The 26,073-nt window shown below is 40.8% G+C and overlaps 1 protein-coding gene across 7 annotated transcripts in view; it reads right to left on the bottom strand.

Annotated features, from left to right (window-relative positions):
• atp8a1 (ATPase phospholipid transporting 8A1) overlaps positions 1 to 26,073 on the bottom strand; it is a 72,255-nt gene that overhangs the window by 15,938 nt on the left and 30,244 nt on the right. For all 7 annotated transcript variants that reach the window (XR_008695895.1, XM_029165551.3, XM_029165554.3 and 4 more), the window contains 14 exons: positions 25,129 to 25,201; positions 22,717 to 22,822; positions 21,569 to 21,651; positions 20,693 to 20,742; positions 20,289 to 20,358; positions 19,620 to 19,704; positions 18,609 to 18,748; positions 17,416 to 17,554; positions 14,309 to 14,373; positions 10,538 to 10,710; positions 9,018 to 9,201; positions 7,149 to 7,259; positions 2,153 to 2,227; positions 423 to 545 (listed from right to left, as the gene is read on the bottom strand). Coding sequence is in view for 6 of the 7 variants with exons in the window: in XM_029165551.3 (XP_029021384.1) it covers positions 423 to 545; positions 2,153 to 2,227; positions 7,149 to 7,259; positions 9,018 to 9,201; positions 10,538 to 10,710; positions 14,309 to 14,373; positions 17,416 to 17,554; positions 18,609 to 18,748; positions 19,620 to 19,704; positions 20,289 to 20,358; positions 20,693 to 20,742; positions 21,569 to 21,651; positions 22,717 to 22,822; positions 25,129 to 25,201 (1,477 nt within the window). In the remaining variant the exon portion in view is untranslated. The remainder of the gene's footprint in view (positions 1 to 422; positions 546 to 2,152; positions 2,228 to 7,148; positions 7,260 to 9,017; positions 9,202 to 10,537; positions 10,711 to 14,308; positions 14,374 to 17,415; positions 17,555 to 18,608; positions 18,749 to 19,619; positions 19,705 to 20,288; positions 20,359 to 20,692; positions 20,743 to 21,568; positions 21,652 to 22,716; positions 22,823 to 25,128; positions 25,202 to 26,073) is intronic.

Raw genomic sequence — 26,073 nt, forward strand, 5'->3', positions numbered from 1 at the left:
GGCCAGAATGGGCTACAACTGGAGACCTCCTAACTACAGCTGCCAAGTTACTGCAATGGGAAATGCATCACGCCATTGCAACACAATGACAAGACCATCCCATCCCATTAACATCACGCTAATTGGCTGCTCAAGAATTTGGTCTTTTCGAGTCTGTGGTAAAGCAATAAATTAAACTAACACCTATATATAAAACTATAATTTTTTTGCCATATAATAAGTATCAGCAAAGTTAGTAATGATTTATCAAGTCAGTAAAAAATAAAATTAGAAATGTGAAGAAATGAAATACAGTTTGCATTAAAAACACTTAGAAGAAACTAGACCAAAGGGAACATAATTAAAAGTGATCCACTAGTATTTAAACCAGCAAATGAATCAGTAGATATGCAAATGAAGAGCTTGACAGAGATGACAATTACCTTGGTGTTAAAGCCCATGGCATTCTGAGAGGTTTTGTAAAGTTCAGGGTACTTCAACATGTTTTCTTTCCTGCAGGAGCGCTCAAATATTCCCAAAGTCAGAGGAGGCAGAGCAGTGAAAATCTGGATAAGAGAGAAAAAAACACCAGCAAGTTATCATTTATTATTATTATCATTATTATTATTATATCAGATCAATTTAGATTGTTTAAGCTTACATCTCATGTTGTAAGAAGTGATGCCAACATAAACAATCATTTTATGTAAAGATTCAGACTTCCACAGATTCCTATCAGTAGCTTCCAGCGGTTGTCACTGTTAATTATCCCAGCTGCCAAACAGTGGATGTGGGCTACAGTGTTCACAGACATAAATTATATTTTACAAAATGTGGTTTCCTTTTCAAACCGATGACAGAAATATTGAAAATGAGTGGTCCTGTGAGACCACAATTGTTCCACTTTACATTTCAAATTATTTAAACAAACCTTAATGATAAAATAATAACACACAGGCACAGTATACATTTAGAGTCTAAATGTGTGTCTTTATCAACGCCATCATCTCCAAATGTTACTTGGAAAACGTTGCTTCATTGTTTATTTTACATTAGTGCAGAACATTGACCTTTCCACCTTTGATCAGCCAAGCCTCAAGTCTGTTTAAATGCAAAGTTCTCCAATCTCTAATCAACATCTGTGAAGCTCTTGACTAAGAAGCAGGCATTTAAATTTGACTGAAGTGTACTTTGTTGGTGTTGTAATGTTGTTCTGCACAGCAGCTGCTGAGAGAGGAGTGATGGCATTGTGTGGCCGGGTGGCTCATTGGGACAGTGTCTGTGAAATCCCTGCAGGTCCATCTGGAGTCCAGGGTTCAATCTGCAGAGCCAGTGGGCCACAGGATATGCTCCACTGGGCTCCTTTCTTATCCAGACCCAGGCCCAAGAAGGTCTCCAATGAGGGGCGGATTCAGCCCAATGCCTCTGACAGACTCCCACCAAGCCACAGGAATTCCCTTCATTTTTGGATGAAGTAAATACTTTACCCTCTTCCCACCTCCCCAACGCAGTACTGGTTTGAAGCGGTGGCGACTTATTACAATAAAAGGCAAGAGGCTGGGTTGTAGAAATGTCCATCTCACAAGACAGTTTGCCCCCACATAAATTACTTCAATTTCAGGCAGATTGGGAAAATGGGAAAACTTTCCTTCACACTTGTCTCATTCATCCTTGTTTATAAAATCCAGTTGATTTTATTAAACAGTTTAAAGTTACATACCAACTTCTTGTGGGCTTCACAATGTGGCATTAAAGATCACACGTGGAGACACATTTTTCCACTCTGCTTAATCCATGACAGTTATGAAATATGAGTTCATTAGGAGTGGTCCCATTATAAAATCCTGTGGGACTCTCTATATCAGCAGCCAGCCCAGTTACTGTTACAGTCCTCCAATTCTTATTATCATTCAAACGTAGCTGCACTTGCTAATTACACTTTTTGGCCAAGCTAAGCTGTTGTTCTTTCACATTGTGTGCATAGTTTATGGCACAGAGGGAATGTAGACGTGACAACAGGTCATAAATAAAGAAGAATATTTCAAGTTCCATGTTGACGACATGGTCACGTAGTAAAGGAATCAGTTTTGGGGTACCATGACAAATCAGCTTGATGTCAGACACTGATGGGTTAAGAAGGACAAAAAGGTCTCTTTAGAGAGTCAACACTCACCACGTTGTACAAGCCGATGCACCAGCGTTCAAATAGGATCTGTCCTGAGAAGCCGTTGACAAAGGCAAACCAAATCTGTAGGAGAAAAAAAATGACATTATATTAAAAAGACACACAAAAGAAAGACATAAAGAGCAAAAAGAGTGCACAGTATGTGACCTTCAATCTATAATGTAATAATATAATACTGCTGCAACTGTGTATTGGCTTTAGGATAGTCAGGGTGAGTGCTAATCACTCGTCGTGTGTACATACTAGCAATCCTTTTGTCATCACACTACATCCTCTGTGTTATTGTATGGACACATGAAAGAAATAGCAGCTCATTATAATGCACCTTTAAATGCAATGGTGATGCATATTGCAGTTTCAGTTCCTTGAATAGAACAATAGAAATCGTTTCCCATCGGTATGAAAATAGATACACACAAATGATTCCAGTGATTGACTGCAGCGCTGCTCTACAACCAACAGGCTATTTATCTAACTTACTTAGGTTTCAAACTTCAAAAAGACCAAACAGATCACAATAGAAAAGTAAATAAAAGGTGGAGAGCTCAGACGGCCATATGTCAACTGGCTTCAGCACAGGATTACCTACAAACATATGTCAAGCCCACTGCTTCCCTTCATGATCTACCTGAAGACATGTGGGTGACATTTGAGATTACTTATAGCGGCAGAGTCAGAGCTGTGGGACTCAGAATGATGGAAAATGTGATATGTGTCAGGAAAGGCAGACAGAGGTAACTTAAACCATATGCTGGGTTAAGATGAGGCTTATCACCCTTTATTGATTAGTCATACTCATCTGAAAAAACAATGCCTCTGAGCCCTGGGCAGAAGCCACCGAGTGTATTACTTTAACAGATACTTATCTAGGAGGAGAAAGGCGTGAGTCCGTTTTTGTGTTGTAAAGCAATTGTTTCTGACAAATCCAAGAGAAGGTGATGATGATGGGAGCCACAAGTGACAACTTTGTTCAGTTTAACATTTTCGGGTCCAGAACCACCACTTGCCTGGGCAGAATCAGGGATGCTGTGTTTTGGCCATGGCCAACCAAACATTTTCTTGCTTCATTTAACTTCATTATGAAGGCATGAACTGTTACAAATTCTCAGAGAGGGACAAAGCCTGTTTGAGGGCCCCACCCGCCTCTACCACTGTCTACACATTAACACCCCCACACCCCACGTCTCTGCCACACCGACCCACCACAGACCCCCACCTCCAGTCTATTAGGGGCATTCTACCATGATGGTGTTTCTTCATAAGTGAGGGGGGTATTTTCAAAATCACATGGGATGGACACTGGGGCTCTTTGCATTTGTACCGACACTAACCATCACAGATTTCAGAGCAGGAGGATGGCGGCAGGAGTAATAAAAGTTTCCAAAAAGCATGACTGAATCTTACACCCTTTTTATAAATTCTCCAACTTAATGCTAACATGAATTGACACTACTCTGTGTGCTCTGTGTACCTGCACATATCTCATTAGGTAGCTAGAAAGATTCCTAGACCTATTTCTGATTTGCTCATAATGACAAGGGTGTTTAACATCTGAATGTCTGTCTCTGTGTTCTGCAGATAATGGCTAATAATTCATATCTTTAGTAAAAAAAGATCCTTTAGATGTCTCTCAGTATCAAAGGGGAAACACAGTGGTCAGCTAGTGGTATCCGGAGTGCAGAGGTTTTACGCGTAGTTTACTATATGGCTCTGTAACCACGATAATCAAGGTTTAAAGTACATCCGCTTGGCAGTGCAGCAGCAGTTCTTGGTGTTTTGGGTTTTGGCTTGCCCAGAAAACATTCATACCGTTGCTATGGGTTATGTTTAGAAAAAGCCCAAGCCATGAGGCAGGTTCACCCATTAGCAGAGCTCAAGCAATGGTAACGAGAGGCGAGCGGGTAGGTCAAACTGCTGAATTAATTACAGCTCTGCTCAATGAGAGGCTCTGGGCTGATATATTGTTGTGCTAGGTTAAAAAAGGCTCCTATTCATAGCATGTGGTAACTGCCTCTATGTGAGTGTTTTGGCCTCGTCCTTTAGGTCCCAATAGCTTCTCTCTTTTTCCCTCTCCTGTCTCTTGAGAGACAGATGCATTGATTTGCTCATTAGGGAAAGTACCAAGCAGGATTTTTCTTCCCCTTTTCTCCTGCCCATTGAGTGGCACTCAGTGAAGGGGCGTGGCTGGCCTCTCTCCCCGACTGCACATCATGAAAAACAGGGATGGAGGGAAACAGAAGCTGAGAAAAGGAGGATTGGGCAGCGACTTCTTGCATATTCATCAGCAAATCAGAAATCACCAACTCCGAGGCGGCTCCACAGCACTGCAGCCCACGTCTAACAGTGGGTATAGATGGAGGAGAGTGGGGGGGCATGACATTTGTCCCCGTCAATATGAGTTCAGACACTCTTAAGCTGAGTATTGTAAAATTGTTAATGAAATTCATACACAGTGCAGGCACGGAATAAAAGAGTAACTATAAAGAAGAAGCTGATAAATATGCTGGAAATATGTGGAGCTACAAACACAATGCCAGACAGGGCCTTTGTGATTTCATTCAGAGCACTACTAGTCGGCAAGCTTTGCTCGGCTACTCCGAGGCTTCTTTAACTACATTAAGCCGCGGTGAATGAGCTTTCATGTAATTGCCACTTGTCCATCAACCTCCCCCTCCAATGGCAATGGCCTCCAATGCTGGCAATGTGTCAATCAAACATGAGTGGCCAGCTGGATCGTCCATTTGAAGAGAGTTGCTATGGCTTATTTCGCTTAAGTGTAGTTCGATTTAAATCGTTTCCCTGTTTTTTACTGGCTAACAGCAGAAACTGCAACAACATCAGTAATTAGCTACTTGTAATTAGAACTTCTGAAAAGTATTCTCAAAGTGTGATCACACTTGAACTGTTATCTAAAAGTTAGCAACCATCATCAGCTAACCCATAAGAAGTCATGAAGGATCACACAACTGTTCCAAAAGCTCTGACTAAGCCTCAATTCCACCTCTCACTATAGCTGGGAAATCCTTTACACTCCTACTTTATGTCTCCAAAAGGAACCAAAGATCAACTAGAAAAAGAAGGAGATGAAAGAGGCTTAGAGATGCATATGCTCCCAGAGCTGGCATTCAGACTGTAGCACACACTGTACAGGTCAATAGTGGCATGAACAAAAAGTTAAAATTCCCATCAAAATGCTCGATTCTCCCCAAGCAAGCGGCCAAGAAAACACGCAAGCACAAAAGTAAACCTATTAGCGCGACAAATGCTGCTTTTAGGTTTACCCTGCGGTTGCTGCTGCGTTCGATGTCAAGGTCTCACAAAAAGGGATATTTGAAATATTGAAGCAGCCAAACACTGAAGAAATGTCCCATTATCTACTTCAGTTCCCTGGAGGAGTGTAGAACGGGGGAGGGGGAGTCATGTTTTCAAAGATAAACAAAAGCTGTGCTAGAAAGAAGCTCAGCCTGCAGACAGAACTATAGATGTTATGTTCCACTTGTAGGAAAAGAGCTGCTTTGAAAAAGGAACCTGGTATGTTTTAAAGAGAAGCTGTAGCAGGACACAGACAGAATGGATAAGCAATGCAGCATGCGCAGCCATTTAAAATTCCCATGTGGGCCAAAGTGTAAAATTAACTAAAAGAAACTAAGACAGACATTTGCATAGTGTTGAATGTGTGTAACCTGCATGTTGGATGTTTAGCCAACTTTTTTAACAGTAAATTGTCTGTGAAAACACATTCCACAGTTAAAAAACATAAATGAAAGTGAAAACCTGAACATACAATTGAAAGTGAAATGTCGCATGTAATGTTCCTGCCAAAGCAAAATTAAATTAGCTGCAAATATAATCTTATTTTGTACTTGTACCCCAGTGTTCTACCTGATCTAGTAAAGGGCAGCATGATCAAACAGATTCACTACCTATAACTGGAAAGAGGCCGACTGACCTCTCTCACTTAAGGTCACAATAAGCCAGATGCAGACTTTCTGGAATGTAAAAGGTAGCCTACTGATTTTCCATGGCACCTAAAGTAAAACGAGTATGAAACAAGGGTTCAGAGGTTAAGTGTCTCAGAAATAGGATGAACAAAAGAGAATCTTAGAATGCTCATATTTCTATGGCAGGTTATGTGGCGATGATATTTTAAACACTGCTTGGCCAAGAGAACTAATAGAAGGGTGCCCCTTTCACTAAGGTAAGAAAAAGTGTAAATCATTTCCTCCTTACGGCTTTGGACCCCCTCAAGCAGGGGGACCTTTTCATTTCCTGCCCTTTCTTCAAGTCTGTTCTTACTTGTCATGTTGTTGTTTTTACATATGCAGTCAAAAGCAGATGGGGAGAACACACTCAATTAACCTGCAATTAAGACGATTGGTTCTTCTGTCCACTCTAAAATAGGAGATTACATACTACACACTGTATTATTTAATATTAAAACTTCATAATACTGTTTGCTATAAGGGAAAGGATGCAAAGCGAAAGTCGCTCCTTCTGTCAGACAAGGCAATGGCCTGTAGATCAAAACGTATGAGCACTCTCAGTGATAAAGCTGCTGCTGATAGGAAGTACTTAACCTGTCTGGTCATCGCTGGTTATAGCTCTGAACCTGCAATCAGTACCATGCCTGGTATCTGTCAAATGCCATTACAGCAAGCACACATCAAGGGACAGATGCAGGGGGCAACATGTGTTGCAACCATCACTCATTTAATCCTGGGAGTGTTAGAAGTGGGCAGGTGAGCCGTATTTGCTGTCAACAGATTATAAAAATAACTTCTAATAATTCTAGATCATAAAACTAAACCGGAAGCATCACTAGTGAGATTGGTTGCAGCTCACATTCGGGAGAGAGAGGTGTAGTTTACTCATTCGTGCGTATGTGTACATCCTGTCCAGGTACAAATACAGGTCCTATATTTTATGTCACATGGAAAGTTCTGCATTCAAAGCTGTATTTGGGAAGCTACTGTGTGAGAGTTACCTCAATGATATAGAGGACAATATTCTTGTAGAAACAGTACAGGATACATTTGGCTACGCGGTTGTAATTCCAGGCTCCATGGACGAGCAACAGATTCTTCAAGTATTTGAACTGTGTGGGGGAAAAAGGAAAACAACAGGGTAAACGAAAAGCAGAAATCTGTGTACAGCACGTCTCTAATAGTTTCTCATGGTCAGAGATCAGTGCTGGGACAGTAAGGCAGTTGGAGAAATTTCAAGATTATAGCAAGCAGCAGTCTTTTGTCATCTCACAGCAGAGTTGGAGGATGGATGAATCATTGAGGCTCCAACACACATTCCTGAAATGTTTTGTCAAACACTGTAAGGCTGAGCATTGAGTTTCTGAAAATGGAGGAGTTAATATGGTCTCACATGGCTCAGCATAATAGTTCAATTGCTTTATAATTACGCTGCCATTTAGTGCTTGTGGTGCATTTACAATTTCAGTGCAATTTCTGTCTAATGGGTGCGATTACACTGGAGCAACATTTTGAGGCATCTTACATGTAGCTGCTAGTAATAAAACAAAGCACACGATTAGCATGTCCTCTCGTAAGAAAGTTCCCAAAGTCAAAGCAGTAGAAAGAACGGTGGGAGTAGAAGGAAACCCACAGTAGTCACTCGGTTTATCTGAATGTCTGCTAGTCTTAGAGAAACGCTGTCGAAACAGTTTGTCTGAAGCCTCAAATGGTTGGATCGCACCTAAGTCAAGGCAGATCTGAGCTGACGAGAGACAGACAGCAGAGGTGCCTCCTCACTCTCCACTGCTTGAAACAGATAACTTAAACCTGCTTGTCTGAACGTTAATATAAATCAGTACACAGCAACACAAACAACTGTTCAACTTCCCAGGACTGATTTCAGTCCGCAGCCTGCAAATTACAGTTAATGTACCGTTACGGCAATAGAAGGAAAACACCACTGGAAGTCTGGAAGTGTAATTTAATTTGATCCTGTGACACAACCTAAATGGATTAGAAGAGGCCACCTGTCTTTGAAATACATACACTTCTAATGCCTTTTGGATTAAGGGGGCACTTCAGACATGCCCACTGGTAATTGCACACTGTAGTACAGGGAGTGCACTGTCTTCTACTTGACTGCTGGTTTCCTTTACTCTGAAGCCCAGTGGTCATAATAAAAACATGATGTCCTGAACAGCATGCCGTGTAAAAACCATACAGCCATAAGACTGAAACTCCAAAGCTTTTTGTCTTTGCAGTATCACATATCGATGTATAGTCTCAAATAAACTGGTTACTAGGAGATAACTTTGTATTTGAAGAGCCAGGATCTGTTTCTTCATTGTTATGTTGGGAGTTAGGTATCAGCCGATGCCTGTTTTACAGGTGTTACTACTTTACAATAAAAGCATAATCCCTGGCAGACATGAAATCTTTTGTAACGCAGAATAATTTGCGACGCTATCAGTAACATAAATTACACTTGAGAGAACAATGACACTTGAATCAAGCTTGAAATTTGACTTTCAAGAGGCAAAAATAGGCACAAAGCAGTGAATAGAGCTGCTGAACTGAAAGCTAGGACCTGCAGCTTGGAAGCAAACAGCATCAAATTAAAGTCACACTTTTCTCTTTTATTACATTATCCTGATTAGTCTCTTATATGCCTTCAACTCTGCTTAATAATTAATAATGCTGAGGAGTCCTTGTGTAAACTTTAACAGTTTAGTTTTATATTTGTCAGGTCTTAGGTTTTCTGTTAGTCTGGTCTAAATGTAATTAACGGTTAATCAGATCAAGAGTGTTAAATACACTATCAGGTTAAAGTCATGCAAAGCTGTAAATCGTATGCATTTCAATTTAGATAAGAACATCGTCTTGCTCACCTGGGCAATGGAGTAGTCAGACGAGTTTGCTGCCTGCAGGCCCTCATTGCCTGAGATCCCAACACCGACATGAGCTGTCTGGATCATTCCAACGTCATTAGCGCCATCACCAATGGCCAGTGTGATCACCTTTACCTGTTTCTTTACCATCTCCACCACCTCTGACTTCTGAAGAGGAGATACTCTAAAAGGACGCAGTGAGAGAAAAAAAAATATATATATATGTATACATATATTAAAATAGAGGGTATAGACGTCTGGTTCAAATAATGAGGAAAACTTTGCACAACTAAAACTGTAGCATTATGGCAAATATGGAGAACAGATGTGGAACAGAGTACATATACTGTTAACTGTCTAGGATATATCATATCCTGCCATCCTAGTATGAGAAAATATTTCAGGGAGTAAATAAAATGACTGTTTTGAGTTTTGAGGTCAGCACTTTGCAAAACCCTAAGGTCCTCCTCAACATTGGAGAATATTACAGTACATTGAGTCACACAGGCTGACACGCTGTGTGAAGGACGGGAAAAGGAAGGCAGCCCTATTAGAGACTTTATTTAATTTCCAGGAGTGGTGCTACCGATTTGACAGGCCATCGCATAAATGACATTGATGATTCTGGTGATCACTGAATCATGTTTAGGTTTTCTATGTCTTTGTGTCAGAGTCTTGTTACAGTGTAAAAATTGAACTTCCAAATAATCCTACAGTATTACATTTGAAAATGGCAACATGGTGGACATGTTTTATTTGTACAGTTGGCAGTAAGACAAGCTGCTCTGCAAAGGAAACTACTACATGAACTGCTGCCTGTAAGCCTTTACTTGCTGCTTCCATTATGTAAAGCCAATTATCAGGTGATGGTTGTGACACGTCTTCTTTTACAAGCCTTCAAATGTGACTTTATGACCTCATTTACAGCAAAGCCTGCAGATTCCTATACAAGCGCTTCCTCTTTGTGCACTAAAAATGGGGTTAGTGCACAGCTCAGAGAGCCTCCAGAGATGATGTTGTAAACTCCATGTCTGTCTTTAGCTCTGAAACGGTTAATGTTTATGTTCTCTGTGGTTTAAGAGGCCTCATTCATCTCCGGGTGTCTCTTAGTGCCCACTGAGTGCACACGAGACAAACGCAAGTAGATGTGGGGGGAAAAATAAATAGAAACTTTGACGCAGGGCACAGAGTCATAGTGTGGCACCTGAAGGCCTGCTGTGGTTCTGAAAACATTGTGGTGATTTCTGGTCCCAGATGCCGCCACATTTGCTTGCATACTTAAGTACTTCCTTTTATTCCTGTGGCTTGGACAGGTCAACGTGTGCTTTCATAATGTTACTCTTTAAATTTATAACATCTGCACTTTTAAAACCACTGCCTTCAAATCCTTAATGACGTTTGTGTCAAAAACACTGCAAACAGCTAATTTATCTTTTGATAAGTTCTGCAAGTGTTCATTCCCTCATTTTGCTGAATTGAATAATTGTCCCAAGATTTATTTTCTCAGGGGTAAATCGTACCTGCAGCATATGACCGCTTTACAGGACAGGGCGAGGTCCAAGAAGTACTGACGCACTCCAAACGTGAGGGCATATTTGAGAGTCTTTCCATCGATAATGAGAGCAAAGTCGTTCTCCTTGTAGATGGCATCTCCCAGCATTCCACAGTGGTGGCTGAGTGTTTCCCTTGTTGCCTGTATGATGGAAACCATTTTATAAATGTTACTTTAATTAGTGTAATTAGTCATTACAATTCCAAGCCTGTATTGTAGTGTTGAGGTTGCTGTAGGAGACTTTTCACTGTTATTAGATAATGTTGGCAATTTCTTTCCAAGCAGATTGATTTTCATCCAGACATTGTGCTGATTATGATTAATTCATGTGAAACCAGTTCAATTTATTTAATATTTTTATGTGTTGTATTTTAAAACCATTTGTCAACTTGTTAACAGCTCCAAGAAAAATATACAATTAATTACAATAATAACATCTTACACTGAAAACACTAATTATGTGAACATTACACAACTTTAAATAACTTAATAATATTGTTCAAGTAAACTGAGATTTGTTTTCTTATGCAAAATCTTTTTAAGGTAAAAGAAACGCTGCTTAACAACAGGTAACAACAGGACAAAAGGGTTTTGCTGTAGCAAGATGTATAAGTGGTGAGTTTTACACTATATCCAGTATATTGCATTTTATGGCCAACAGCTGAATCTATTTGTTTCATTACACTTCAGCACAACACGATGTAACATTTCCTCATAAATCATTGTTACAGTTAGTCCATATTAGTGCAAAATAGATGAGTAAATAATGAGATCTGTGTCACCTCATGCCAAAACTGCAGCAGAACAGCTGTTATTTATATGCTGAATATTTATAAAGTTTGACATGAGTATGACACTGTACCGTGAGATGATAAAATAGACAAATTCCTGCTTACATAATGTAGACGGCTATGATGGTGATGATGTTGATGAGTGACAACAATAAGATACAAATATTAGTCTGACATGGGATTATCTGGACTGCATGAATAGAGTCGTGAAGTCATCATTCCCCACAGATGGACAAGCCATTAGCAAACAAAATAAATTTCTGTATTTAATTAATGTTATTCAAAAATGAAAAATTTAAGGAAATGTACCCATGATGCACCTTCCAAATAATTTCCATTAATTAGAATGATGGAAACATAAAAATATGAACTCATTCGTTTGAAATATTCATGAACATTCAGATGTGAACTGGATGAATTATTCACACGTGGACACAAAAAAACTGTAAGTCTTGCTGTAAGAGTAGAAAACATGGTTTTCCACCCTAGAATCTATCGAAGTCTATATAAAAGAGGAAACTTATATGGTAAGTGACTTTAAATAAGCTGATATAACACTGTGTGTAAAACCTAATGTGCCAAACAGATGCTGAAACAGCTGTAATCATTAAAAAAAAGCGGTCATTAACAGGACTGGGGAATAGAAGGGGTCCAGCCTTGTGTCGGGGTCAGATATGTCAAAGCAGTCAGATTGTACCAGGGGGACCACGCAACGTTTGCTTGGCATAACAAAACTTTGAAACCCAGGCTTAGAGGAAATATTTGGAGAAAGGGGCTTTACGTTTCACACAGTGAGAGACGGAGAGTGAGAGACACGCACAGAGAGAGATGATGGATTAACAGAGAGGAGAAACCGAGCAAGAGGATACAAGCTGAAAGCAGCTGCAAGGACTTAGCCATCCCTGATGGGGTCTGTAAAACAGCACGACAGGGTGAGCACTGGACAGATGTGCGTGTCCAGGTCAGAGTAGGCATAGGTTGGGATATCCACATTCAGCAACAGAGCCAAAAATGAAATGCACTGCATCTCAGGCCACAGAATAATAAAGGATTGCTGCATGTGTTTGGCTTCTATATGTACAGTATAAGAAAGAATCCACTGTGCCTTTGACACAATCTATTAATCACATACTGTGATAAGCACAGTTTACAAATTCCTCAAGTAGGGTGGTCACTTCCCCACTAATTTAGTAATGCTGTGTGTCTCCTCTTAGAGCCTCTTTGTTATGGCTATAACAACCAGTTGAGTCTATGCGAGTAGCTAGTGTTTTACAGTAGGTACTGTATGTGTTGTCCATTCAACAGGATGTGACCTGTAACGTGGTTCCTGCTTTAGAATGTGTGATTGCTGCAACCTCCATTCTAATGGATGTGAACGTTTTTCGTATCTGAGCAAAGTACAGACAAACAAGAAAAATTGTTGCTGTTTTCTCCAAATGGTTACACACACACACACACACACACACACACACACACACACACACACACACACACACACACACACACAGAGGAAGACAAAGGTGTTCAAAATGACCTTCAAAACAACCTCACAGTGGAGACAAGGTTTCACTTGGGACAGTTCAGTTCAAGTAAGATTTAGTACAGAGGATGTATAAAAACCTGGTCCTTCCTTTGATAGCTATTTCTAAACACAGCAAAGACAGACATGCTCCAATTACTGTGTTTCCCAGCAGGGGGGCACTCAGCAGTACCAGGCCTACTGCAGCGCCTGGGCCTGTGCTCGCTGTGCCTCCCCGGTCCTGGTGGAGAGGTTTCCCCTTTTGCATTTTAACAAACAGCCTTATGTAAGCATCTGCTCAACCACAGGAGAATGGGGGCTGACATTTCAAAGCACCGGCCTGTGTGCTTTATGAACGCACCGACCCCAAATCTCTACCTCAACTCCATTTATCATGCTTAACGACCGACTGACAGAGTGAAGGCCGTCCGTCATCACCCCTAAACAGCCTCCTGCTGGCTCCCCCGCCTTCATCCACTTCTTCTGCACTTCTTGCCCAACACACTAAACTCAGTCAGGCTTCTCCTCTGCATAGTTCTGCCCGCTTAGGGGTGCAGGGACTTGCCCTTTTCAACGTCAGAAACAACAAACAAGGCTCTCCCACCATGGGGTCAACTTCTGACTTCTACGCAAAGTGTCTTACAGATGTTGAAGACAAATTGGGGATGTGTGATGTCTGTCTGTGGGGAAGCTTCCCTGTGACCTTAGCTCTTCATTTTCATAAATCAGGCAAGGGGATTCGCTGTACACAGGGATGGCCTCACACTAAAGATCTATATTTTGACAATTTGGTGTCTAACAAACAATCTGGTGTCCAACGAAGGGTGATTAGAACCAAAACCTTAAATTTAAACTCATGAGACTGAAGAAAAGTTTTTCACTAATCTAAAGTCCAGTCCTTGTGTTTTTTGGCACAAACAAATCTCTATGAACTGGTAGCGCTTGGTCTTTGTTTCCTTGACCGTCCCCATGAGAGGCAGGTTCATCACAGAGTTTAATAGTTTTGGCCACTGCATTTTTGGACACATGAAAAGTGCTCAGGACGTTTGGGATTTACTGACCTTCATTTCATAAATTAATATTGGGCTGTTTTTTCACCCTTTCCCTTCACATAACTGTGCTTTGTGCCGAACAGGCAGCATTAGTTTGTACAGTTGTTGTTCAGAGTAAATAACCCTGTTATATCTACTAAAAGACAATGACAAGCTGGTCTAAAGCACATCATATCACAGATCAACTATTGTGTAACAAATGCAATTAAATTAACTCTGTGTTTACTAAGTTACATAGTGTCAATATATAGTTTAGTTGTCTTCAGTATTAGTGCAATGTTAACAATAACAAAAAGATTGTGTGTGTCCAAAGCTTTGACTAGCAGTGCATGTGCTTTAGTTCAGTGGTTCTGAGTTAGTAAAAGCAAGGCACTTACATCAAGTGTGTCTTCATTGATCACAAGCATGCCCATGTTCTTGGTCAGTAGCTTACAGGAATGTCCTGCAGAAAAAAAAGGAAAGAAACCACATTTTAAAGAGCACTGTATTAGAAAATACTTGTTTTAATGCATTAAGGCAGACAGACAATATTCATTTAATTTGATTGGTTTCAGCAAGACTGTACTGTATCTCAGTGTAACACACACGGACACAGATGAAAAACAAAAGCTAAAAACCTCACAAATAAATTATAATACATGCAGCAAAGCATGGGGTTATACCAATTAAAAAGTTACAGTTCAGAGCCAGTGGCGGGACATGACTAATGAGTTCTGGTTTACAAGGGTTTGTCAGTTTCCTGTTTTAATAGGCAGTTACAACTCCGAGTTACCCAACATGGGTCTCTGGGGAGCCTTCCCCTCAGCTCTTGGCTGGGGCAGATGATGAGGGTCACCAGCAAGGTGGTAGAGGGAGCCTCCCATTGGGGAAAACAGAAATATTTCTCAAACCAAGAGTGGAGCGTGCAGTTTAGTGCTGCGGCTGCATGAAAAGGCTGCCATCTGTGGCACGACCACATGAATATTTGTGGGCTTCAACACTTTGCTTCTGTCTGGAAAGATATTTTAGCAACTTTACCACAAAGCCCATGTTTTCTGAATGCATGGGTGGTATTTTACGTGAGTGAAACTGAGATAAGATAATGTAGAAAACATACAGAAAGACACAGTCAAACACAATTGTATATACACACGAATGGGGCCCTGCATGAGGAAATGAGTCGGCTTCACCTCCTGAGTCAAAGCTAAACAGGGTCAGGGTCTGGGGTCTGGCAGATTGTTTGCTTAAGTGCAAAGGTGCAAACGTCAAAAAAATCTGCCAATGTGTGGAAAATGTCCTCCCACCGCAACACTGTCTCTGCTCCCTTCCCCCCGTCGATTCCGGCCACAGCCCTTCCGCTTAATGTGTTTACCTTAAACTAATTTGACGGCCAAACTGCCCTTTTTTATTTCACCAGAGAAAGTTGAGTTCCTGGCCTTTCTCCATCTCAGCCGGAACTAAACACTGCTCCCACAGGACTTGAGGAATGTGTAACAGCCACGCTTGTGTCACAGAAACCTGGGATGTTGTCACTGAAGCAGCCGAGGCAATTCTGACCCACTGCACTGAAGACACTGGACCAAGGAGGGACGGGGAAAAGGCTGGACCTAATAATATTAGTAAAGGTAAGATACATGGGAGCTCATTTACTGTATGTGTAGGCAGCTAAGGGATTGTGACTATTATTGCTTTAGTCCCTTGGCCAAATTAATAGTGTCATTTATGTGCTTCTAACCTGTGTCTCCTACTGAGCTGACCAGAAGGATCTTTCCATTCAGTGAATCCTGGCTCTGAGCGGTCCCGACATTATGCATGTACAACTCTCCCCTCGACAAACAGCTCACAGCAGAACAAACACTGCTCTTTACACGGCCAGCCAGACGCAGGGTGTAGGTTCTGTACATTATGTCATGGTTTTCAGAGTCACACTGAAACAATTACAGTCTTTAAAGCTTCAGAACTACCTGACTTGCCATACTTCAATATTATAAATATGAGAACAGACGTAAACTCAACTGCATTTGTGTGTAGTCTGAGCCAAGAGTGACATTTGGGTGGTTCAGACCACCTCGTATTATAGACGGACTGAGTTCACCAGTCCAGTGTGCCACACAGTGCACCATTAACGCTGGCAATGGAGATCATCTTTCAGTGAGGAAAATAGTAAAAAAACAAAGTCAATATTCTGCAGAGATTTTACAGAGCGACTCAGTCAAGACCTGTAAAATGCTCTCTGAGCATGTGCTTCTGCAGAGCCTCTGCGCGTCTGGGGAAAGTGGGCACAAAGGGCTGATTCAGTCAGACCACAGTGGTCGGTACAGACACTTTTCATATCTCAAAGTTACTGTTATTAAGCTGTCTGTATCTTCAAGGCTGATTCATTTGTAATTAGCTCTATACACTGTGCAGTGTAAGAACTGTTATACAATAGCAAATTATAGAAGAGGGATATGAACTAAACCCGTGCAGCATGATTTAGATATTAATCTCTTTGATAACATCTGTAAAAACTAGAGGAGAGCCAGACACACAAAAAGGTGCCTGCTTGTGTACATATGCATGTTATTTATTTCTTGTCAATGCAGTGTGCTCATACATCATCGTGTGACAGATGCTTTTCCTTGATACTGTATGTGTGATGGAAAAGCATTCAAGTTGTCAGTAGTTGGCCTGGCTGGGTGAAGAATGACCGCAGGATTGACTGGAGCACCTATGAGCGGCTGGAGTAGCATTTATCACTCTGCAGATCAGCTTCACCAGTGACACGAGTGTGCCTATCTGCTGCTCTCCCTTCCTGGTCCAGCTCTCTAAACCCTGCCGTCGATGCCTCATTTCCAGATGTTTCGGATCTGGATTCTCGTCTAGGAGGCCCAGCCTCTCCCCTGACTCTCCCCTTCTATGTGTTTGTTCCGTCTAAGAATGACTGTTTTTTTGATTTTGTCTCATGTTTTTTTTTATAGTCTGTCCTCTTCTTGGACCTTCATGATGATGAAGATTACAATCTTTAATTCCATCATCCTGATTATCCTTTCCTTGAATCTACAATGCTGCTCTCTTCAGTACACACATCTATTGCACACAACCATCTTTTAATCTTAAAAGAGTTTTCCCTTATCTGATTTGAGGGTCTAAAAACAGTGGGTGGAGGCTTTACAGCACCCAAAGCCCACTGAAGCAAACTGGTAGCTGGATTTGATTATTGTTTGTTATTTTTTGTTCTTAGGGTTGTCTTGATGCCAATGAGACAAATCAATAAATAAACCTTCCAGTTTGTGTGGTGTCTTGAGGAACAATAAATAATTATTTGGAAGTTATAGGTGCTATTCATACTAATGAACTTCAGTTATATGAGCTTTAGAAAACAACATTGATGATGCCTTCAGGCTTCGGTTTGTCAAACCCCATTCATTAGGTTGTTGTTCAAATGGTGTCGCTAAAGTCAGCATATTTTACCGTTTTGTTAGAGCTCAGAAAGAAAGATTTTTTTTGCTTCACATAGTCTTACCAATGTTGATCGCTGTTTCCTGTTTGTCCCCAGTCAGGATCCAGATCTTGATGTCAGCTTTCATTAGTGTTTCTATGGTCTCAGGAACCTTATCCTGGAGTTTGTCCTCTATCGCTGTAGCCCCCAGGAGCTGCAGGTTCTGCACCAGAAAAAAGTGTAATCGTAAGAGCGGAAGGCCTTTAAAACGTCAAGTGTCAAAAAAACATGTGACCCAGACTGTGTTTCTCACTCAGTTGTGTTTTTCCCTAATCAGCTGCTCTTGTTTATCACCCAGAAAAACAGCCAGAGTTAAGGGTAATGGATCAGTTACAGGGAGGGAGCGAGAGACAACGTGTGTGTGCTCTGTGGACCTGACTCTCCCACAACCTCTCACGCCAGCACACTCATAATATTGTTAGTGGGGTTGTGTGTGTGTGTGTGTGTGTGTGTGTGTGTGTGTGTGTGTGTGTGTGTGTGTGTGTGTGTGTGTGTGTTTCAGGAACTTGGTGGTTCATTGCTGCTAGTTGCCGGCTCATATGGGCCCATCGCTGGTCCCCAGATTTGACGAGGCCCAGGGGTAGAGGGGAGACAGGAGCAAGAGCAGAAGAAAGGAAAGGGAAACTCTTTGGGCTTTGACCTGAGCTTTGCTTCCTGCGAGTTTGAAGCTCTGTCCTCGCTAATCACTGGGAACCACACAGCGCAGAGAACTATGCCTGGGGAAGTACATGACGATAACTAATGAGTCCAGGTTTACCTTTTTGATCTGAACTGTTCTGTTGTTCCTGAGCCAGTTGGATCAGGATTTCAAGCCTTAAGCCAAACATTAATGACTGACCACATGCTGGTAGATTATGTCTGGTGTTGGTGGTTTAGGCAAAATGTAAGTATGTATTTGAGGCTCTGTAAAACGACACAGCGACTGAGTTGTTACGGAACTGTTACAGAACATAGAAAATAAAGACTTTAATAAATAAAATTATAGTATTTCTATCAAGACTCAATAAGCATGTTAACATCTTCTCAAACAAATAGTACAAATACCTGACAACTCTGGTTGAGAGATGGTGGTGTGTGACTACAATCTTAATTTGGAATCTAACTCCACTGCGCCCCCATGTGGCACAGTTTGTGCATTTTTAGGCTTGTGGGGCAGCCCTTAATTCCTCTATGAAACATTTATTATGTGACTGATTGCGTCCATTTATTTGACAAACCTTCTCTATCAGTTCGTAGCTCTCCTCCAGTTTTAGGGCTCTGTTCTGCAGAGAGGTGCCGGCTCTGTGATGGATCTCCTGCCACTGCTGATAGTTTGACTCACTGATGTCTGCCACAGCAAAGCACAGTGTTCGTAGCCCTGCAAAAGGAAACAGTATCAACTGGGTCAAACATCATGGAACTATTTTCCATCCCAAAACCTTGATTTTCAGACTAGATTGTGGTAGTTTTAAAGGGCAGTGAATAAGATCTATGGTATGTCAGCTTACTGTTTATTTGAAAGAACACAAGCCAGCATGAATGGGAATTAAGGTGCATATTATTCTGGGGTTTACTTGATGTGTACTGTAGTATGCATATTTATTATGTTGTTAAATAGATTTAATTATATTCTTAGGGTAACCTTTGAACATTAACTTAACATTAGTGATGGGTATGCAAATGTGTATATAGCTCAAAGACAATTTTAAATATTCAAACACAAATTACATTTTAATTAAAAACAAAGGTTAGGTGCATTTTTTGACTCTGTTTAGGATTATCCCTGCCTGGAGATAGTGTACTAATGTCTACATGAAATGAGCCTATTTTCAAGATCACACAGTATAACGTTATTGATATTCATGAAAATATTATTCAGGCCTCACTAAATTACTGTGACTGAAGATCTTCCCATTTTGTCCTGGATGCTATATTTAGCCTACATCAAATATTCCCAATAACATCATTTTTCTTGTATCTCACAAGGGGGCAGTATTCACACGGCCTAATGCAGATACTTCCACCTACTGCCTTGTTACTGCTCCAGCAGAAAGAGATGCAGACACTGTATCTGGATCGACTGTACATTAACTAATGACATATGCAAATAGCTATTGAAGAAAATCTATTTTTACTGCAGCTGACAAACAGTGGAAATTTCCAACATAAATGGAGGTGAGCAGAGACATTAGAAGCGTACTGAAAGCATTTCACCATTCACAGACAGGGGGCAGTATTCACCCACTCACCCTCAGTGGCAAACTGCTCCAGGTGTTTCAATGTGATCTCTTTGTACTTAGAGCTATCTGCCAGACGGTCATAGATCACTGTGTCCTGAACGAAGAAAACACAAATACTATTACTATAGCCCTGAGAGGACAAAAAGACATCATGGGCTACTGGGGAATTGTGCTTTTTCAGGTTGGAGCCAGATCTTATGATTTGTTCTTCTGCTCTTTCAGCATTTTGAAAATGTTGTTATCACTAATACATCAGTCAGTCACTATTTCAATAAGCATCTAAAACAAGAGATAAGCCTTAACCTGTGAGGTAAACACAGTCTAGAAGGCTTTAAAACTCAATTAATATGTGCACATGTAAATATTAGATGCACAAAGCTGTAAACAAGCCTTAAAACAATGAAATAAAGCAGCATTGCAATACTTGGTAAAATGAATCTAGTCTGGTAGTTTAGCAGCCGAGTGCCTTTCTGAGAAAGAATGCTATTGTTTACTTTACTTTGCAAATACCTATGTGTTAAATGCAGTGACTTTGATTCATGCCACTGCTTATTGAAAAGACTCCCTAAGCGGCGCGAGAAGAAATGGGGGAGGTGGAGGGAGATTTCAACACTTGTGTGTGTGGCAGTGATGGTGATGGCCTGTCATGTGTTGCCATGGAGAGAGACAGATACTCACGGCTCCTTTGCAGTAGAGGCGGATCTTCCCAGATGGGGTGCGCATGATGACGGACATCCTCTTCCTCGCACTGTTAGAGGAAAAGAAGAAGAGAGGGAGAATGAGAGAAGAAGGTGGGATATGGAAAGAAACCAAATGAGAAAAAAAATCATATTCTCAGGTGTTGGAGCTGCTACATCAAATTATCAAGTACTATGTGAGGTGTGGCACGTCTCTGAACCTAAGAATAACAATATTACAGGCAACACAGTTAATTAGCACAGTAGCATCTTGGAGATTTATATTTCAAATATAATGCTTTATCAAACCCTATGACATATGTAGACAAATAAGGACACCATACAACAGTTGTACTCATACAGTGGTAACCATTATAAATAATAATGCTATTATCAAAGATGTACCTTGTAAACTCCAGCACATGAAGTAGTTCATACTGCTCCTCTTTTCCAAGCTAAATTGAAGGAGACAGATGAGTTAAAATACTCTAACAGGAGACAGCTCAACTTGAGTCGTCTTCTTCTGAGACAATTTATCTGAAGTAGCAGAAGCAACCCTTGACACTGTACTCCAATCAGCCTTAATTGCACGTTAAATGTGTTTATTGGGTGTCTGCACTGAGCTGACTGAGGGAAAATAACAAGGTAAAATTCAATTAACTTCCTTAATTGTAGACACTGCTAGGTACAAGACAGAGTGATTAGGCAGATGCTGGGAGCTTTAGAAGGCCTAATAAAGGTTAAGAAATTGGACAAACGTCTTGAAGGCATGATGTACTCAGCAGAAGAAAAATTAGAAAATGGCTCTGGCCTTTCCATCTGTGCCACTGAGTGCAATCACCAGGTTAGCCAATTAAGGGAGCAACAGGATAGATGACCTGAGCTGAGTGGAGACAAACACTGCTTCAGCTTAGGCTGTAATCACAGCGGATGTGATGTTTGCCCTTATCCGTTACTAGACAAGGTAAAAAAATGCATGAATACCCCCTAAACTACTTATTAATATTAGCTCAACGTGTGCTCATAAACAAGTGAGAAACTAAACCAAAGCAGTAAATATTTTATTATAAATAATTATGTTGTAAATTGCAAGTTAGAAATATTTTATATTCTGTACAATTACTTGACAAGACTTGATGATAGTTACCACGCTGTGATGAACATAATGCATTAAGAGTGGCACACAGTCACATTATCCTTTGCCCATGCACCCCCAACACAGTCATTATTCTAAGTCAATCTAAACTAACCAGCTGTTGGTTGCTAGCTGATTTAACTTACAGATTCCACAATGACGCTGTCTGGGGTTCTTCCAGAAAACACAAAGCCAATGTTCCGTGCTGCTCTCACCAGAGCTCCTTCATCTTAGAAGCAAAGTAAAAAAAACAGAAGAAACTCAATGCACAAACAAAAAAATGCACAAAATGACAATTTAACCTCACAAATTAGTATTTGTGATTAGTGCCACGTTTATATTTTGCACATAAACTAAAGATTTTGACAAACCAAAAGCTACGGCCCAGGTAGCATGCTGTATACGATGGTCTGAATGAGTATGCTGCAGGGTGGGAAAAAGCTCTCTACTTGTTTTTCACAGTTCACTTAACTGGTTTTCTCTTTACAGATGTTCCCTGCTCTGCTTCAAACCCCAAAGCTCCACAAGACACTGATTGTTCTAAGCAATCAGGCAAAAAAGTCATCTCTCTTTTTTAAAGGAAAATGTAAGATGAAAAACATCAGCGACAGCCATTATGTAAACCTTTTAGCAAATCAATGTGGCTATTAGAGAGTCAAATAAAAAATTATATACAAGTATTTGTTCCAATATTGAATAGAATCTACAGGGTCCTGTTTGTCCGTACTCACATTACTAAAGTGGAAACATTAAAACCACAGTCTAGTGTTTCTTCAGTAACTGCAAAAACGTTGGCAACAAGAGCTGCAAACGAGAGCTACTCTGTTGTTTATATTTAGATCAGACACTTTATGGATTATGGTAGTATAGAGTTCATATTGAAGGTATTTTATTTTTAGGAAATTTAGATACTGCTGCTGGGCCAAACCACTGTGTGGACATGCATTAAAACATCACGGTTTTTAGGTTCTTTATTGTTACTTCCCTTGTTTCTGTTATCATGGTGACTTTTTGGAAGAAAAAACCCACAGGACAAAATGCCTGTTTTTCCCCTACACTGATAATTACTCATTAATTAATTAAATATCATTGTCCTTAACAAATACTGCTGCCTCTGGGTTGTGGTGGTGCGCTCTACTTACTAACAAGAGAGGTCCCTACATGAATATTCACAAAAAGAATTTTAAAGGACAATGCCGGGTCCAAATTATTATTATGCACATATATACAGTATATGTTGGTCGCTCTTTTCCCCCACTGTTACTGGAACTGCATTCAGTGAGGTGTGATCTACCTGGAGACGCAGCCTGGTAGGTGATTTTTTCATCCGTGCGCTCAGGAACCGCGGTGTGACAGATGGCCATCATGGTCATAAACTCCAGGATGACCGCAGCAGTTGGCTGCAAGAAGTAAAAAAGGCATGTTGACTTCTAAATGTTCTTCAGAAAACCAACACTACATAACAGCCATCAGTACACAGTACACAGGAGAGAACCAGACAGCACGGGACATGAAAGCGCTCATCTCTGACACAAACATGTTCCACTGTCAACTACTGACGCAATGTGAATAATAATTACAATCCTAAAAAAAGCCCAACCCATACAACAAGGTCATTTTACAATAATAAGGGGAAACGTATGACTAACTCACCACTGGAGAGAATACGACAGGCATCTGCTCAGGCTCCTGTTTGAGGCTACAGGACCACCAGTTTCTTAGTCAGTGACCGCTCGGCTCAGCCACTGCTGAGGCAGAGATATCAGCAGCCTACAGGGCCGTCAGGCCTGACTCATACGTGTAGTAACAGTACACACTGCAGTCACTATGCTAATGGTTGCTAATGATTAACAATGACCTCAACAGCAGAATAAGCTCATATTCCTACTTTCCCAGTGCCGTATCAAGGAATGATGAATAATAATAAATATTTAGTAGCAGAAAATAAATAAACAGCAGATGTACCGAGGGGGGAACTATCCAAGCTGTGAACTGTCAACTACCGAACACACAAAAACACCTGCATTTCAGTCTCCTTCAACAGCGGCTGTGTACACAGAGTGATTAAATTAGCTTTTCCTGTTTGCCATGGCAACTCTGAATGATCTCTAACAGGGAACAAATGAGCAAACGATGAAAGAGGTCCGTCTTCAGTGTCAGTGTCTTTGCTTCATCTATTTCAAGTACATTTAAATGTCAGGAAGCCTGATTTACTGCCACATGTCAGTCGGGGTGGTTACGGGCACTCATTTTAAAATCAAGCCTGAAAATGAAATCGAACTTTACACTTTGTGAGCTTTGCATTTCTGGCCACAATTAGATGTGACAGCTAATACTGTGCCGCTGGCTATCACCCTCTCGACTCCTGGTTAATCAGAGTCACACCAACTGTGATGGACACTCATCACATCAGACATGGCCAGGGTGGACCAAGTTCTAGGGTCAAGGGAAAATAAAGGAGAGGCCGGACAAGCAATCCGGCAAACGAACTCCCACAAAGGCTGCTGAAAGTTTGCAGGCAAACATGTCCAGTGACTCAAGAGAACATGAAAAACACCAGAGGGGATGTTTATTTTTGTCAGCACTTAATTCTCCTCTCCTTTAGTCTGGCAACCGCCTTAACACCATATCAACAATATTTCTGTAAACAGCCGGCAGCCAAACAAAACTGTTGTTAATAATAAGGGATTAGTAATTTTTAAATGAAAGACATGCTTGTTCTGACTATGAGAACATATGGTAAGGTGTTGAATTAAACCTTTTTCCTCATTTAGCACTAAAGCAATATGAAAGTAAAACCTAAAAAGGTTAATGAACAGTCTTTGTGTGTTTGAGGTCTAAATAAAAAAACAAAGAAGGTCGAATGGAATAAATATTCTGGGAAATATGCTTATTTGCTTCAGCAAATATGAAGTCCCAGGTACCAGAAAGTTAGCTTAGCTTAGCTTAGCACAAACACTAAAGACAGCAACAGCTTCCCTGGCTGCAACACGGTCTTTCTACAATAACTACACTGTCTGGTACACAATCCCACACCCACTGACAACAAAGCACTAGTAGAACTACAACCAAACCGAATAATCATAAGCAGAATATTTGCAAGAGATGTAGAGATACTGTGGTTTCTAGACAGCGGTTGGTTATATACTATAATTAGCAGTGGGTGCAGGGTGACCAGAATGTAAATGAACTGTGTTCTACACAGACTCTGCTGTCATAACAAAGCAAACCTCTATACCTATCAGATGTACTGTAACACTGCTCCTCTCACATTTTCATTTATTTCGATGGTACAGGAGGGCCTGACTGTTTCCTCTAAAGGTGTGTGACTGGCACCAAGCATATGTACATGGCTAAATATTAGTTTTTCCAATATTTGAGAGTCTGCAAATTTATAGTTTCACTCAGTGTAAAAGAAAACAAGATATTTGTCCTTAACTTGTTTCTGTCTGTTTACACTGTGTAATTTTAATAAACCATTATGCAATAAAAAGCAGTCAAAATCACTTGGTGCTACCTTTGATAAAGACACAAAAAAACTTAAAATATGAAAGGTCCCCCCCCTTTTTTTTTTGCTATACTCAAGTCCATTTAAAATGGCAAGAAGACTTTATTTAGTCACACACAGTGAGAAAAAAATCCTTAATTTTGCCCTGAACACCAGCCGTCACTGCAGGCAGGCAGCAGGAAACCCGGCATTACTTACGTGATTACTTTGGAGGTTTTCCAGTAAACTCGGGTCATTAAATCCAGCCTCATCCGATGAGTGTGTGCTGTGCCTGGAAAGACAAGACAGAAGTCAAAACAACAAAACGCTGGGATAGTTTTCACCTCTGCATAGCAGGGACACGGGGCCAGAACACAGTGTTCGCCTGTGGACTAGTAAACAACAAACAACTAACTTGCCCCACGATCAGAGTTCTGAAAACAGAAGGGGTTTAAATCCAAGTACAAGTTTTTTGAACATGACAATGAGAGAAATGTCTTCTAATGAATGACTATGTCTGCGCCGGGGGGGCAGGCTTCAAATTTTAAAAAAGAAGCAATGAAACACATTATTTTGGCAAACACTCTGTACCAGACAATATTAGAACTAATAGCTAGTCATTGCTGATTCATGTACAAAATATTCTCACAGACAGAAAACCCAAACATATTCAGTTCAATTCAAACCAATTCACTTGTGACGAGCTGTAACTTCTGAAAGCATTTTAAATTACCAGCAACAGCACTGAGTGGGCAAAATCCATCCCATCTGTTGATAAAACAGACCGCCCCTAGGCTGCCACCACAAAACTGTTGTTAACAGAGCCATGCCATGTGCCAGCAGTATTGATATTTTGCTGAGAAAAGTAGAAAACACAATGCAGGCAAAATGCAAATGGAGGTCCCCTGAGCTTCGGTAATGTGACGTACAGTGTGACAGTTTGGGATTCTGCCCATGCTGGCAGAAGGGCAGAGGAATGTCCTGAAAGTGTCATCACACAATGCACAAGGATGCACATAACCATTCGCATACTGTATTTATTTACCCCTTTAGACATTTACTTTAGCCAGTGTCTCAAATAATAGATGACATTGTGTTCAGGAATCAACCAATGCATGAGGTACTGCATGAACAAAGCACAAAAAGGAGAATCATGCTGAACTG

This window comes from Betta splendens, chromosome 10 (assembly GCF_900634795.4).
Source record: "Betta splendens chromosome 10, fBetSpl5.4, whole genome shotgun sequence".
Lineage (NCBI taxonomy): Eukaryota > Metazoa > Chordata > Actinopteri > Anabantiformes > Osphronemidae > Betta > Betta splendens.